The sequence below is a fragment of the Saccopteryx leptura genome, chromosome 6 (genome assembly GCF_036850995.1).
Source record: "Saccopteryx leptura isolate mSacLep1 chromosome 6, mSacLep1_pri_phased_curated, whole genome shotgun sequence".
In the NCBI taxonomy this organism is placed as follows: Eukaryota; Metazoa; Chordata; class Mammalia; order Chiroptera; family Emballonuridae; genus Saccopteryx; species Saccopteryx leptura.
Window position 1 is genome coordinate 53,419,944 of NC_089508.1, and position 17,406 is coordinate 53,437,349.

Here is a 17,406-nt window from a genome sequence, read left to right on the forward strand (position 1 = left end):
TCATAATTAAAATACCAAAGCTAGATGATAAAGAGAAAATATTAAAAAGCTGCCAGAGAAAAAAAGGCTATCACCTACAAAGGGGCCCCCATAAGGATGACTTCCGACTTCTCAACAGAAACACTTGAGGCCAGAAGGGAATGGCAAGAAATATTCAATGTAATGCAGAACAAGAGCCTACAACCAAGACTACTTTATACAGCAAAGCTATCGTTTAAAATTGAAGGAGAAATAAAAAGCTTCCTAGACAAAAAAAAAACTCAAGGAATTCACTACAACCAAACCAAGGCTGCAAGAAATGCTAAGGGGCCTGTTGTAAACAGATCAAAGGAGAAAAAGAATATAGCAAAAGAGGAATACAGTTTTAAAGAATAAAATGGCAATAAACAATTATATATCAATAATAACCTTAAAAGTAAATGGATTAAATGATCCAATAAAAAGACATAGGGTAGCTGCATGGATAAGAAAACAGGACCCATACATATGCTGTCTACAAGAGACACACCTTAAAACAAAAGATGCACATAGACTGAAGGTAAAAGGATGGAAAAACATATTTCACGCAAATGGAAATGAAAAAGAAGCTGGGGTAGCAATACTTATATCAGACAAAATGGACTTTAAAACAAAGACTATCATAAGGGGTAAAGAAGGTCACTACATAATGATAAAGGGAGCAATCCCACAGGAAGATATAACTGTTATAAATATCTACGCACCTAATATAGGAGCACCTAAATATATAAAGCAGACCTTGATGGATTTAAAGGGTGAGATCAACAGCAATACTATAATAGTAGGGGATTTCAATACCCCACTAACATCACTAGATAGATCTTCAAGAAAGAAAATTAACAAAGAAACAGCAGACTTAAAGAACATACTAGATCAACTTGATTTAATAGATATCTTCAGAACCTTTCACCCTAAAGCAGCAGAATATACATTTTTTTCAAGTGCTCATGGTACATTCTCTAGGATAGACCACATGTTAGGACACAAAAGCGGTCTCAACAAATTTAAGAAGATTGAAATCATATCGAGCACTTTCTGTGATCAAATGGCATGAAACTAGAAATCAACCACAACAGAAAAACTGAAAAATACTCAAACACTTGGAAACTAAATAGCATGTTATTAAATAATGAATGGGTTAACAATGAGATCAAAGAAAAAATTAAAAAATTTCTAGAAACAAACAATAACGAGTAAACATCAACTCAAAGTTTATGGGACACAGCAAAAGCAGGCCTGTGAGGGAAGTTCGTAGCATTACAGGCATTCCTTAAGAAGCTAGAAAAAGCTCAAATAAACAACTTGACCCTGCATCTAAAAGAACTAGAAAAAGAACAGCAAGTAAAGCCCAGAGCTAATAGAAGGAAGGAAATAATAAAGATCAGAGCAGAAATAAATGACATAGAGGCTAAAGAAACAATACAGAGGATCAATGAAACCAGGAGCTGGTTCTTTGAAAAGGTAAACAGGATCAATGAACCCTTAGCCAGACTCACCAAGAAAAAAAGAGAGGACTCAAATAAATAAAATTAGAAATGAAAGTGGAGAAATAACAACTGACAACAGAAATACAAAATATTGTAAGAAAATACTATGAAGAACTGTACGCTAAAAAACTAGACAACCTAGATGAAATGGACAAATTCCTTGAAACATATAATCTTCCAAAAATTAATCTGGAAGAATCAGAAAACCTAAACAGACCGATTACAACAAATGAGATCAAAACAGTTATCAAAAAACTCCCAAAAAAGAAAAGTCCTGGGCCTGATGCTTCACAAGTGAATTCTACCAAATATTCAAAGAAGAACTAACTCCTATCCTTCTCAAGCTATTTCAAAAACTTCAAGAGGAAGGAAGACTTCCAAGCTCCTTTTATGAAGCGAGTATAATTCTAATTCCAAAACCAGGCAAAGACAACACAAAGAAATAAAATTATAGGCCAATATCCCTGATGAATTTAGATGCTAAAATCCTCAACAAAATATTAGCAATATATGAAAAAAATCATACACCATTACCAAGTGGGATTTATTCTTGGGAGGCAAGGCTGGTACAATATTCGCAAATCAATCAATGTGATTCATCACATAAACAAAAGGAAGGAGAAAAACCACATGATAATTTCAATAGATGCAGAAAAAGCATTTGATAAAATCCAGCACCCATTCATGATCAAAACTCTCAGCAAAGTGAGAATACAGGGAACATACCTCAACATGATAAAGGCCATCTATGACAAACCCACAGCCAACATCATACTCAATGGGCAAAAATTAAAAGCAATCCCCTTAAGATCAAGAACAAGGCAGGGGTGCCCTCTTTCACCACTCTTATTCAACATAGTCCTGGAAGTCCTAGCCACAGCAATCAGACAAGAAGAAGTAATAAAAGGCGTCCAAATCGGAAAAGAAGAAGTAAAACTATCATTATGTGCAGATGATATGATATTGTATATAGAAAACCCTAAAGTCTCAGTCAAAAAACTACTAGACCTGATAAATGAATTCAGCAAGGTGGCAGGATATAAAAATTAATACTCAGAAATCAGAGGCATTTTTATACACTAACAATGAACTGTCAGAAAAAGAAATTAAGGAAGCAATCCCCTTCACCATTGCAACCAAAAAAATAAAGTACCTAGGAATAAATTTAACCAGGGAGATTAAAGACTTGTACTCAGAAAATTATAAAACATTGATAAAAGAAATCAGGGAAGATACAAACAAGTGGAAGCATATACTGTGCTCATGGTTAGGAAGAATAAACATCATTAAAATGTCTATATTACCCAAAGCAATTTATAAATTCAATGCAATACCGATTAAAATACCAATGATTTACTTCAAAGATATAGAACACATATTCCAAAACTTGATATGGAACCAAAAGAGAACATGAATAGCCTCAGCAATCTTGAAAAGGAAGAATAAAGTGAGAGATATCACATTTCCAGATATCAAGTTATACTACAAAGCCATTGTACTCAAAACAGCCTGTACTGGCATAAGAACAGGCATATAGATCAATGGAACAGAACAGAGAACCCAGAAATAAACCCACAGCTCTATGAACAACTGATATTTGACAAAGGAGGTAAGAGCATACAATGGAGTAAAGACAGCCTCTTTAATAAATGGTGTTGGGAAAATTGGACAGCTACCTGCAAAAAATGAAACTAGACCACCAGCTTACACCATTCACAAAAATAAACTCAAAATGGGTAAAAGACTTAAATGTAAGCCATGAAACCATAAGCATCTTGGAAGAAAACATAGGCAATAAGCTCTCTGCCATCTCTCATGGGCAAGTGAAATAAAAGACAGGATAAACAGATGGGACTATATCAAACTAAAAAGCTTCTGCACAGCAAAAAACAGTAAGAACAGAATAAAAAGACAAACTACACAATGGGAGAACATATTTGACAATACATCTGATAAGGGGTTAATAACCAAAATATATAAAGAACTTGTAAAACTCAATACCAGGAAGACAAACAATCCAATCAAAAAATGGGCAAAAGAAATGAATAGACACTTCTCCAAAGAGGACATACAGATAGCCAATAGGCAGATGAAAAAATGCTCGACATCACTAATCATTAGAGAAATGCGAATTAAAACCACAATGAGATATCACCTCACACCAGTCAGAATGGCGCTCATCAACAAAACAACACAGAATAAGTGCTGGCGAGGATTTGGAGAAAAGGGAACCCTCCTGCACTGCTGGTGGGAATGCAGACTGGTGCAGCCACTGTGGAAAACAGTATGAAGATTCCTCAAGAAATTAAAAATCGAACTGCCTTTTGACCCAGCTATACCACTTTTAGGAATATACCCCAAGAACACCATAGCACTGTTTGAAAAGAAGAAATGCACCTCCATGTTTATGGCAGCATTGTTCACAATAGCAAAGATCTGGAAACAGCCCAAGTGTCTGTCAGTGGACGAGTGGATTAAAAAGCTTTGATACATATATACTATGGAATACTACTCAGTCATAAGAAATGATGACATCGGATCATTTACAACAACATGGATGGACCTTGATAACATTATACTGAGCAAAATAAGTAAATCAGAAAAAACTAAGAACTATATGATTCCATACATAGATGGGACAGAAAAATGAGACTCAAGAGACATGGACAAGAGTTTGAGGGTTACGGGGTGTGGGGGAGGAGAGGGAGGGGGTTGGGCGAGGGGAGGGGCACAAAGAAAGCCAGTTAGAAGGTGACAGAAGACAATTGGACTTTGGGTGATGGGAATGCAGCATAATCAAATGTCAAAATAACCTAGAGATGTTTTCTCTGAACATATGTACCCTGATTTATCAATGTCACCCCATTAAAATTAATTTTTTTAAAAAGTGCTATAAATTGCCACAAGAACATAGAATAGAGAAACACATCCTAGGTTTGGGGCAGCATTGGTCAGGAAAGGTTCCTTGAGAATATGGTTTTTGAGCTTAGACCCTGAAGTATGAGTAGGAGACAGATGAGGACAGGGAGGAATGAGGGAAGCTCCCAAGCAGCGCGAAGCAGTAGGTGAAAGACTGTGTGTGGGAGGGAATACAGCATGAGCAAAGATCTGAAAAGGGGCTAGTATATAAGCTAGGAATTCTTTCAGCTTTAAGCCTCAGAGAATATGGCTAACAGTGGCTTAACAGTCAAGCATGTTTTTCTCAAAACATTCAAAGGTGAACAATTGCTCAAGGTGTTGGTTCAAGAACTTTGTCATCAGTTCTCTGGACCTAACCATGATGATATATAGCGACTGGCAACTTTAGACATCACATATCTGTTCAAAGCAGAAAGAATGAGGAAGGGGGCCACTAACCACATTTATCCCCTTTTTACCAGGAAGTTTTTTCCAGAAACCCTCAAAAACTACTATTTTAATATCACTGTCCAGAATTATATCGTAGAGCCACCTGGCTCGAGGAGGTTAAAGAGTTTGCAGCCTCTGTGTTAGAGGCATGCAGATCCAGAGCAGTTTATATAAAACATGGAATTTAGCACATATGTAAACTTAGAATCATAAGCTGTTCTGTAAATGGTCAGATAGTAAATATTTTAGGCATTGCAAACCACAACATAGTCTCATCACCTATTCTTTGTGTGTGTGAGTTTTACAACCCTTTTTAAATGTAAAAACTATTTGAAACAGTTCACAGGCTACATTTGGCTCAGAGGTGTAGTTTGTCAGTACCTGGTATAATTTGAAAACCAGCAGCTGTATTGGTCTTCAGACCATAGGATAGTTCTGACTTTGCAAGGGAAGCCTTGCACATCTATTTAATTGCAATCCCACAGTATTATCTTTGAGTCATAAGATTCCTCCAAGTCTTTGATAAGTAGCCTGTCAAGCAGATAGTTTCCTAGATTATCAGAAGAGAGTATATTCTTGGTTTCTTATGTTCTTAATCATAAGCCAATATAAAAAAAAAGAATAAATTTATCTCTCTGCTATACTGTTTTGCTTGTTAATGGTATATGCTTATTAAACAATTTTAGTTTGTAGAATTTGATAGTCTCTAGTATTACCTCTTCTCTCCAATCCTTGATACCTGAATGCATCACCTGGCAGGAAAAAAGGCACATTTTTAATAACTGCCTGGTTGTAGAGAGCTAATTCTGTTGGATGAAGCACATAAAAAAGAATAACTGAGGCCCTGGCCAGGTGGTTCAAGTGGATAATGTGTCTACCTGGCATGCCAGAGGTTGCAGGTTCAATCCCCTGTCAGGACATGTACAAGAAGCAATCAATGAATATACAACTAAATGGAACAACTAAGTGAAATAAGTTGATACTTCTCTCTCTCTCACTCACTCACTCCCTACCCCTCATCCTTCCCCTCCCTCCCCCTTCTTCCTCCTTCCTCCCCCCTTTTTCCCTCCCTCCCTTCCTTCCCCTTCCCTCCCCCTCCCTTCCTCTCTCTCTCAAATCAATGGAAAAATTTAAAAAAGAAAAAAAGAAAGAATTGTTGACAATACCATACCTAGTCTCAGGATTTAGAAGACTCTCACATAAGTGAGGACAATTAAAGTGATCAGAAATCTGGAGTTGTACTTTCAGTATTGGTACCTAAGTAATTTGGTAAGAAGCAATGAATGATGTTTCTGAATAGAAAGTGGCCATTTACATTTGGTATAAATTTGCAATCAATATATAAAGCAAAGGTAAATTTCTTTATTCACATCTATAGTCATAAGGATTTGAAGTTTTTAAAAATTATTTTAAAATAAATAATTTTTATTTATAGATAAAGCTACCACAGTTGCCTTATATTTGGTTTGGTTTAGTGTAATAGGTTTAATTTTTCATTATTATAGGCAGAAGACTCAGACTCTTAAGGTCATCTAAAACAACCACAGTTTTATAACCATTGTTAGTTAATCAATTTAGTGGAATTAACATGAATTTATTATTATTATTAAATATACCATGAGTAAATATAATTTTAATTTATAAGTTTTAAAAAGCAGTGCATCCTAATGTCTAGGAGTATGCTCTTTATAGTTAGCTAAATTTGGATTTGAATCCCATTTCTGTCATTTAAGGACTGGCTAACTTTGGGCTAGATAATTAATCTCTCTGAATGTCATTTTTTCTCAGCCTATAAGGATGTTGTAATAATTATGGTAGATATGGAATGCCGAGGTCACCAGTTCAAAATCCTGGGCTTGCCTAGTCAAGGCATATATGAAAGTTGATGCTTCCTGCTCCTCCACCCCTCCTCTCTCTCTCTCTCTCTCTCTTCTCTCTCTCTAAAAATGAATAAATTTTTAAAAAATAATTAAATAATAATTATGGTAGATAATGTAAGTAAAGTGCCTAGTATAGTATCAGTCAAATTGCAGGCACTTGATGAGTGCTTGCTATTACCATTTTTATTACTAGTATTTTAAATATGTATGACAACTTATATTATTAGCACATTACCTTTTTCATAACTACAAACACTTTTCTTATTTTTCAGAAAACACATCTGAGCCCCTCTTAATATCATCTTTTGAGAATACAAATGAAGCAGGAAACATTCAAAGTAGATGCTTCAGGAAAAGACATAAAGATGACAGTGAGCCTGATTTGCAACAGCAGATGTCCTGGGGAAACAGAAGCCACAATCTTAGTGGAGGAGTAGTGATGGGACTTATGCTCAATAGAATTAACCAAGAAGCAAACCCTGGAGACATGGTTGAAAAATTGGGAGCTGATGCAAAAATTCTTTCACATGTTATCTCAAAAAGCGCAAGACCCAATAGTCTTGATATTGGAAGGCCATCTTTAAGATCAAAAAGAGACAGTCTAGAAAAGGAATCTAGTGATGATGACACACCTTTTTATGGTTCTAATTGTTTGACAGATAAAGTGGATTCTCCAGTTATTTTTGACTTAGAAGACTTAGACAATGAAACCTATGGGTCAAAAATGGGATATGTTGCTACACAGAATTCCAAAAGGATTCAACGTCTGAACAGCAGCTTTTCAGTAAAACCTTTTGAAAAAACTGATGTTGCAACAGGATTTGATCCCCTCTCTCTTTTGGTTGCTGAGACTGAACAGCAGCAAAAAGAGGATGAGGAAGAAGATGAAGATGATAGCAGCAAAAGCATTTCCACACCATCTGCTAGGCGTGATTTAGCTGAAGAAATTGTGATGTATATGAATAACATGACCAGTCCTTTGACAAGTAGGACACCAAGCATTGATTTACAACGGGCATGTGATGATAAAACGACCAATAAGAAAAGTCCAACATTGGTGAAGGCATGTAGAAGATCTAGCCTGCCTCCTAATTCCCCTAGGCCAGGGAAACTTACCAAATCTAAAAGTTATACAAAGAGTGAAGACAGACCAAGGGATAGACTCTGGTCTTCTCCAGCCTTCTCACCTTCTTGCCCATTTAGGGAAGAATCCCGAGATGCAGTGACCCATTCCTCACCTTCATTTAATTTAGATACACTACTGGTACCTAAACTAGATGTTCTAAGGAACAGTATGTTCACTGCTGGAAAAGGGGTTGCAGAGAGAGCTAGCAAATGGTATTCAAGACTCACCATGTATACCACATCATCTAAGGTAAGTTTGGTTAGTATTTTCTACTTTTCCTTTTATCCTCCTTCACCACCTCAAGTCCCTTACTTGCCAAGATGTCTGTTTTTTTACATTCTCTTTAAATACAGCTTTACAAAAAGATTCATGGGATGTGTAAGGTTTCTTAAGTATCAGAATTTGAACTTTGAATTTGAATAAAAACTTCAAAAGGAAACTAAAGTTACTAAGGTTATGTTTATAGTTCAGTTTTGAAAGAAAGTGATTTGTGGCTAGAATAAAATATAGCATTATATGAAAATACTTCATCTCCTTCAAATGCAGATTTATTTTCAGACACAATGTCCAGCATGCCTTCAAAAATTAGCAGCCAGACATAGGATTTCTCCTCCTGGTTAGGATGGAGCAGCTCGTGATGAACCTAAATACCTCCTAAGAACAAAAAGCTAGATAAAATATAGAAAGTAGCTGAGGAGAGTAAAAAAGGACAAATATACAGTGACAAAAAATGATTTGACTTTAGATGATGGGCGTACAACACAATCAACAGTTCAGATGTAGAGATGTTTACCTGGAACCTATGTACTCTTATTGATCAATGTCACACCATTAAATTTAACTTTCTAAATAAAATTTTTTTAAAAGAAAAAGAAAGTAGCTATTTAAAGTTAAAGCAACTAGAAATTAGAGGGGCAAGATTCTAGAGAGAGGAGAATTGTGGAGGCGAGCTGAAGTTCTACAGCTACACTTTTCCCTGAGGGCTTTTGCTTGTGTTGAGCACAGAGCAAGAGGTTGCAAATCCAGCCTTTGCCTTACCAGAGGGCTGTGGAGAGGGGAGGGAGGCCAGCAGAGCTTTGGGGGTCTTATAGAAATGGAGAGACAAAATTGGAGACTTGAGGATCTTAAAATACACATTATTTTCCTTCAAGATATTTTTCAAATACTGAAACTGCGTGAGACAGGAGGCTAAAAAAGGTAAGTGGAAAGTTTGTAACAGACAAGAGATCTCAGAAGTTGTATGGTACTAGGGATATAATAGCTAGATATAATAGCTGCTAGTCAACGGGATGGTGGTGGTGGTAAACACACTAGGCCCTTAATTGGAAGTCCTGCAGAGCTATGCCTTAGGAATATTGGCAAACTGGAGATAGACTGAGCCTGACCAAAACTGAAACCTGGACTTGACTCAGCTCAGTCTGTGGTTAGATTAAAATAACTCACCCTTATCTAAAAGAGGAAATAGTGTACCCTTTCTGGAGGAATACAGTATCATCTGGGTTCATGTAATTTTTTATAGTCTTTCATTCAATTAAAAAATAATTATACCAAGAGACAGGACCATAACTAGAAAACAAAAGACAAACAGATGGTAGAAACAGACCCTTAGGACATCCAAATATTTGAATTAGCAAGCAAGGGATTTTGAAATAATTATGTTCAAAAAAATAAGGGAAAAGGTAAAAACAAAATAGCTACAATGATGGAAAATTTCATCAGATAATTATTTATTAAAAAGAATCAAGTAGCCTGACCTGTGGTGGCACAGTGGATAAAGCGTCAACCTGGAAATGCTGAGGTCGCTGGTTCGAAACCCTGGGCTTTCCTGGTCAAGGCACATATGGGAGTTGATGCTTCCAGCTCCTCCCCCCTGTCTCTCTCTCCTCTCTCTCTCTCTCTCTCTCTCTCTCTCTCTCTCTCTCTCTCTCCTCTCTAAAATGAATAAATAAAAATTAAAAAAAAAAAAAAAAAAGAATCAAGTAGCCTGACCAGGCAGTGGCGCAGTGGATTGAGCGTCAGACTGGGATGCGGAGGACCCAGGTTTGAGACCCCAAGGTCGCCAGCTTGAGCATGGGCTCATCTGGTTTGAGCAGAGCTCACCAGCTTGGACCCAAGGTCGCTGGCTCCAGCAAGGGGTTACTCAGTCTGCTGAAGGCCCGCGGTCGAGGCACATATGAGAAAGCAATCAATTGAACAACTAAGGTGTTGCAATGAAAAACTGATGATTGATGCTTTTCATCTCTCTCCGTTCCTCTCTGTCCCTATCTATCCCTCTCTCTGACTCTCTGTCTCTGTAAAAAAAAAAAAAAAAAAAAAAAGAATCAAGTATAAATTCTAGAATTGAAAACGATACAAAATTTGAGAATGTAGTCATTGGTTTTAATAGCAGACAAAACACAGAGAAAAGAAAGGCTAGTAAACCAGATGAGAAGTTGGTAAAAAAATATCCATACTGAAGCAAAGGCAGGGAAAAAAATTGAAAAATACACAAATGAATGTGGGTTTTAGTGAAAGTGCCTAACATTGATGCATTTGAGTTCCAGAATAAGAGGAAAGAATGGGATAGAAGGAACATTTAAAAAGCTAATTGCTACCTGACCAAGCAGTGGCGCAGTGGATAGAGCATTGGACTGGGACATGGAGGACCCATGTTCGAAACCCCAAGGTCACTGGCTTGAGCGTGGTCTTACCAGCTTGATTGCGAGGTCGCTGGCTTGAGCGTGGGATCATAGACATGATCCTATGGTCACTGGCTTGAGCCCAAAGGTCACTGGCTTGAAGCCCAGGGTTGCTGCCTTGAGCCTAAGGTCGCTGGCTTGAGCAAGAGATAACTCACTCTGCTGGAGCCCCCGAGTCAAGGCACATATGAGAAAGCAATCAGTGAACAACTAAGGAGCTGCAACGAAGAATTGATGCTTTTCATCTCTCTCCCTTCCTGCCTGTCTGTCCCTATCTGTCCCTCTCTCTGACTCTATCTCTGTCAAAAAAAAAAAAGCTAATTGCCAAGAATTTTTCAAAAAATATTAACCAAAGATATCAACTCACATATTTAAAATATCTACAAATCTCAAGCAGAAGAAAAACAAAGAAAACCATAGTCATATAATGTTAAATAGATAAAAATGAAATACAAAGAGAAATCTTAGAAAGAGTAAGATAAAAAAGACATATTACCTTCAAAAGTGCAGTAATAAGAAACTGATGGTTAACTTTTGAACAGAAACTATGATATCAAAATACACTGACCTTTAGAGTGCTGAAAGAAAATGATTGCCAACCTATTTTTCTATACCCAGCAAAAATATTCTTTAAAAATTAAGGTGAGATTTCCAGTTCCACTGTGGTAACTTAAGGTCACTAAAGCCCATCCCTCGCATTGATTACTTCAAGAACTTTAGACAAAATGCAAAAACAACTGTTACGATTCTGAAAAATAAAAGCAGATTGTGAGGAGGGACTCACACAGATAGGAATTTCCCATTTTCTTTTCTCATTCATATTTGCCTCAAAAGAAGGTCCCTGTCACAATGTGGCATGGCAACTCTGGAAGCTAAAACTTTAAGAGAAAACCCATATTTCCTGGACAGAGGAACCAGGGAAGGGGATTTCTGTGGGTTGGAACATTTGAGGGAAATCTGAAAGAAGGGGTTTCCTAATTCTATGTATGGCCCATACAAGTCTCAAAAAATTGAAGTACAAATTATAATCTGAAATAACTGAATCGACTGCCTGCTAATACAAAAGCATCAACATTCTCCAAGAAATTGTAATAGTACTCAGACACAACATAGCATTCACAGTGTCTAAAAAGAATCCAAAATTAGTTGACACTTAATATACTAGGAAAATATGACCAACTCTGAAGGGAAAGATAATGCTGAGCTGGCCTTGATACTAGACTATTATAAGACAGAAACTGTAAAGCAACGATTACAACTAGATTCCCTGAGATAAAGAAAAACATGTTTGAAATAAATGAAAGTAATTCTCAGAAAGAAAATAGAACACATTTTTTAAATACATAACTAAAAAAATTTACTGAAAGTCACTGGATGGGTTCAATAAAAGAATGGAGATGCCAGAGGAAAGAGTCTAGAAACTATCCAATTGGAAGAACAGAGAAAGATGGATTTTTTTATGAAAATAAACAGAAACTCAGAGATTTGGGGGTTACTAAATTTGATAAAAGATTTAGATTTACAAATAGATACAAGAGACTCTGTAAACTATAGACAAAATAAACTCAAAGAATCCATACCTACACACACATAAGCAAACTACTAAAAACCAAAGATAATGCATCTACTAATAAGAAAATGACTGCTGAAAAAAGAAAACAAGAATTTTAAAAAATCTTAAAAGCAGTTAAAGAAAAATGACACATTATCTACAGAGGAATAATGATTTGAATGAATGTGCATTTTTCATCAGCTATGGAGGTAAGAATATAGTGGAACAACATCTTTAATGTGTTGAAAGAAAAGACATATCAACAACCTAGAATCACCTGGTGGAAATGTCCTTCAGGGGTAAAGGTGAAATAAAAACATTTTTAGATAAAGGGGAAGAATATTGGCCAGATGTGCTAAAGAAAGTTCTTCAGGCTGAAAAAAAAATGATACCATAAAGAATGAAGGAGGAGCAAACAGGTGGTAAATAGCTGTTTAATATAAAAAACTACTTTTTTACCTCTTAAATTTCTTAAAATACCTGCAATTTTATAAAACAAAAATTGTAACATTATCTCATGGGATTTTCTATATGTAGATGTTTTATAGTGGTAAAGGGACTCACTCTACTGACATTTATTATATGGTGGGGGGAAAAAGTAGGTTTACAATTGTGAGTACATGAGACAGTTTATTTCTGTATTATTTATTAATTATTGTATTATTTTCCATATGAACAACTGTAAACCTACTTTTGCCCCACCTTGTAGTTATGTTATTATATTTGAAGTGATACAATACTAACCCTAAATAGACTGAAAATAATTAGGTAAGTAGCTTGTAATCCCTGGAAAACCCACTTAAAAAATACAATGAAATATAGCCATAAAGCCAATAAAAATTTTCAAATAATCTTTAAAATAACAACTCAGTAACACACATGACTAGAAAAAAATAAGTTGTATTATATGGACAGTAGAATTATAGATATTAAGATTTTTTTCTTCCTTTCCTGGCTGGATAGCTCAATTGGTTAGAGCATTGGCCCAAAGTGCAGAGGTTGCCAGTTCGATCCCCAGTCAAGGCACACACAGGAGATCGATTATAGGAAAATTAACATTAAATAGAGATTTAAACTCAGCAAAGTTATCTTATTAACAGATATTTACTTTGATCTAACTAAAAAATATTCTTAAAAAATTATCTATAGCACATCTTGGTCCAAATTAGTATGCCCTTAAAAAATTGCTTGTTTTTCTCTAGAAGTTAAAACTGATCATCTGAGTAATTAAGTACTTCCTCTGCCTTAGAAGTAACTTTTTAAATAATAAACTCTAAATATGAAAGTAAGCTTATAATTATGTCCTTAGGATCAAAGTTCTGATCGTACCAGTCTTTCTTCAGTGGGAGCCCAGGATTCTGAATCTGCCTCTTTAACAGATGAAGATATCTGCCCAGAGTCGGAAGGAGCCACTTTATCCCAAGAGTGCAGTGCCACCCCAGGGACTAGGGGGACTGATTTCAGCAGAACAAGCCTAGGAAGTTCTGCCACCCTAGAAGGTTTGTTCAAACACTTCTGTCACACTTCATTTCAGAGGTTGTACCTTCACTTTATTTTTCTTTATGTTTTATTTTTGTAAAAGATTTGCGTGGCTTCAAAATCAAAACAATAGAAAACCAAGCAAGGCCCTTTCAGAGAAATCTAGTTTCTGTCCCCACCCCTTCATTTAGTTTTCTCCCTGCCCCTAGAAGTAACCAACCATTTTTATTCATTTTGGTTTATTCTCCCATTATTGCTTTTTAAAAATTAACAGACACACATGTTCACGTGTATGTATTCTTATTACCTCCCTCTGTCTTATTAATTCAAAAGGTAATATACTAGAAATACCTTCCCATTCCTTGTGTTTTTTACTTAACAGTAGATCATTAAATATCACATGACATTGTCCCTCATTCATTTTTAGGTTACATAATTCATCATGTGTCAGTGTATCATACTTTAACACTTCTTTGTCAATGGACATTAAGTTTCCAGGCTTTGACTATTATGAATAATACTATGATGCACATATGTCATGTTATATTTTTGCCAGGGTACTTTGAAAGATACTTTAGAATTCTTCCTTGAAGTGGTATTGCCAAGTTCCCTTTCTCAGGGCTACGCTATTTTGCATTCCTGCTGGCAGTGGAAATATAAGAGTACCTATTTCCTCACAGCCTTGTCAGGAAAATACGTTGACAGACTTTTGGGGTTTTGCCATCTGATTGGTGAGGAATGTATTTTAGTTTAGTTTTCATTTATAGTACTTCTTTTATACACTAAGATGAGGATCTGTTTATATGTTTAAGGACTATTTGTATTTCTTTTTCTGTGGACTATCCTTTGCTTACATTTCATTTGTTGGTCCTTTTTTTAAAAAAGTTTTAGTAGCTCTTTTTATGTCAAGGAATTAATTCTTTGCTTTTATGTAAGTGGCAGATAGTTTTTTTAAGTTTATCAAGTTTTGTGGGGGGGTTTGTCACATATAAGTTGTTAATTTTATGTCATCAAATTTATCAGTCTTTTCCTCTCTTGCTTCTGGATTTTGAGTCATTAGAAAAGATTTGCCCTTCCCTGGGTTCACCAGTGTTTTCTTCTGATACTTCGGTTTCCTTTGTAATATTTTCTGTGGTCAGCAAATTTTTCTGTAAAGGACCTCCGTATTATAAATGTTTTAGGTTTTCTGGGTCACCATACATCTTTTTTTTTTTAATCACATCTTTTGTCCTTTTTTTTTTTAACAATGCTTTTTTTTTTTTTTTTTGTATTTTTCTGAAGCTGGAAATGAGGAGGCAGTCAGACAGACTCCCACATGCGCCCGACCGGGATCCACCCAGCACGCCCACCAGAGGGCGATGCTCTGCCCATCCGGGGCGTCGCTCTGTCGTGACCAGAGCCACTCTAGTGCCTGGAGCAGAGGCCAAAGAGCCATCCCCAGCGCCCGGGCCATCTTTTGCTCCAGTGGAGCCTTGGCTGCCGGAAGGGAAGAGAGAGATAGAGAGGAAGGAGAGGGGGAGGGGTGGAAAAGCAGATGGGCGCTTCTCCTGTGTGCCCTGGCCGGGAATCGAACCTGGGACTTCTGCACGCCAGGCTGACGCTCTACCACTGAGCCAACTGGCCAGGGCCTTTAACAATGCTTTAAAACAGTGGTCCCCAACCTTTTTTGGGCCACGGACTGGTTTAATGTCAGAAAATATTTTCACGGACCGGCCTTTAGGGTGGGACGGATAAATGTATCACATGACTGAGACAAGCATCAAGAATGAGTCTTAGATGGATGTAACAGAGGGAATCTGGTAATTTTTAAAAAATAAAACATTGTTCAGACTTAAATATAAATAAAACGAAAATTATGTAAGTTATTTATTCTTTCTCTGCATACCGGTACGGGCCCACGGCCCCGGGATTGGGGACCACTGCTTTAAAATATAAAAGCCGCCTGACCAGGTGATGATGGCACAGTGTATAGAGCATTGACCTGGGATGCTGAGGATCCAGGTTCAAAACCCCAAGGTCACCAGGTTGAGCACAGACTCACCAACTTGAGTGCAGGGTCACTGGCTTGAGCATGGGACCATAGACATGATCCTGTGGTTGCCGGTTTGAGTCCAAAGGTTGCTCGCTTGAAGCCCAAGGTCACTGGCTTGAGCCCAAGGTTGATGGCTTGAGGAAGGGATCACTGGCTCAGCTGGAGTCCCCTGGTCAAGGCACATATGAGAAAGTAATCAGTGAACAACTAAAGTGCCACAACTAAAAGTTAATACTTCTCATTTCTCTCCCTTTCTGTCGGTCTCTGTCTGTCTTTCTGTCTCTCTCACATGTGCACGTGCCAAAAATATAAAATAAAAGTCATTCTTAGCTTGTGGCTATACAAAAGTAGATTTGACCTCTGATTTAGATACTCAATACATTTGAAATTTATCTTGGCATATGATGTGAGGAATGAATGAATATAATAATTTGTTTTATTTGTACCTTTGCTATTTTAAAAAGCTTTTATTATGGAAATTTTCAAACATCCACAAAAGCAGCAGGAATAGTACAATAACCCCTGCTCCTCAATGTACACTTCATTCAGCTTCAGCAGTTATCTACAAATGACAAATCTTGTTTTATTTTTTTATCTCCCCTCTGCTGCCAACAATTTTTTCTTCCCCACTAAAGTAAATCTCAGAGAACATATAATTTTATTTATAAATACTTCAATATGTAGCTCTAAAATATAAAGACTTAGATATTATATTTTTTTATTTTTTTTAAAAAAAGCTGAGAGGAGGGGAGATAATAAGCAAATTTCTGTATGCGCCTTGACCAGGATCCACCCGGCAACACTGTCTGGGGCCAATGCTCAAATCAGTCGAGCTGTTTTTGCACCTGAGGATGATGTGCTCCAACAGAGCTATCCTTACTGCCCAGGACCACGCTCGAACCTGTTGAGCCACTGTCTGTGGGAGGCGACATGGGAAAGGAGGAGCTGGAAGGGGGAAGAAGCAGATGGTTGCTTCTCTTGTGTGCCCTGACCAGAAATTGAACCTGGGATGTCCATAAGCTGGGCTGATGCTCTATCTATTGAGCCACTGGCCTGGACATATATTTTTAAATTATTAAAGTTATTTAATTTATTTTTATCTTATTATATGTTACACATACAATGTGTACACTTTCATGTTTGTAAATACCTTTCACAAGTTGAGGACACCTGAGTAACCAGCACTCAGATCAAGAAATAGAACATTAACAGCATCCAGAAAGCTCCTCTCCTGCCCAGATCTTGTCACTCCCTTCATGGATAAACATGACCTTTTATTTTTCCTTAAATTTTCCATTGATTTGAGAGGAAGAGAAGAAAGGAGAGGGAGAAGCATCAACTCGTTTCACTTAGTTAAACCATTAGTTGTGTATTCATTGATTGCTTCTTGTATGTACTCTGACAGAGGGCCGAACCCACGACCTCTGGCATGCTGGGATAACACCTTATCCACTGAGTCACATAGCCAGGGCCTAACGTTATCTTCTAATAACATAGTATGTTAGCATGGCCATTTTTAAATACTTTGTGAACTCATAGAGTATATATCTTTTGTGACACATTCATTTTCAAAAACATAATTGTATTACCATTCTGTTTTTTAATGTGACAATAATTATTTAATTTGATAATAATTATTTAATGTGACAATTATCATATAGTATATTAAATATTTATTTAGTTAAATTTTCACAATTATGTCATAAAGGCCTTTTTTGGATGATTTGTTCGAATTGGGATCAAGGTCTACTTATTGCATTTGGTTGATACGTCTATTAACTCCCTTTTATCTTTGTTCCCTTTGTC

General features: G+C 36.7%; 1 protein-coding gene across 3 annotated transcripts in view; it reads left to right on the forward strand.

Moving 5' to 3' along the window:
- DENND4A (DENN domain containing 4A) overlaps positions 1-17,406 on the forward strand; it is a 128,083-nt gene that overhangs the window by 100,345 nt on the left and 10,332 nt on the right. For all 3 annotated transcript variants that reach the window (XM_066343722.1, XM_066343723.1, XM_066343724.1), the window contains 2 exons: positions 7,006-8,108; positions 13,399-13,588. In XM_066343722.1, the coding sequence (XP_066199819.1) occupies positions 7,006-8,108; positions 13,399-13,588 (1,293 nt within the window). The remainder of the gene's footprint in view (positions 1-7,005; positions 8,109-13,398; positions 13,589-17,406) is intronic.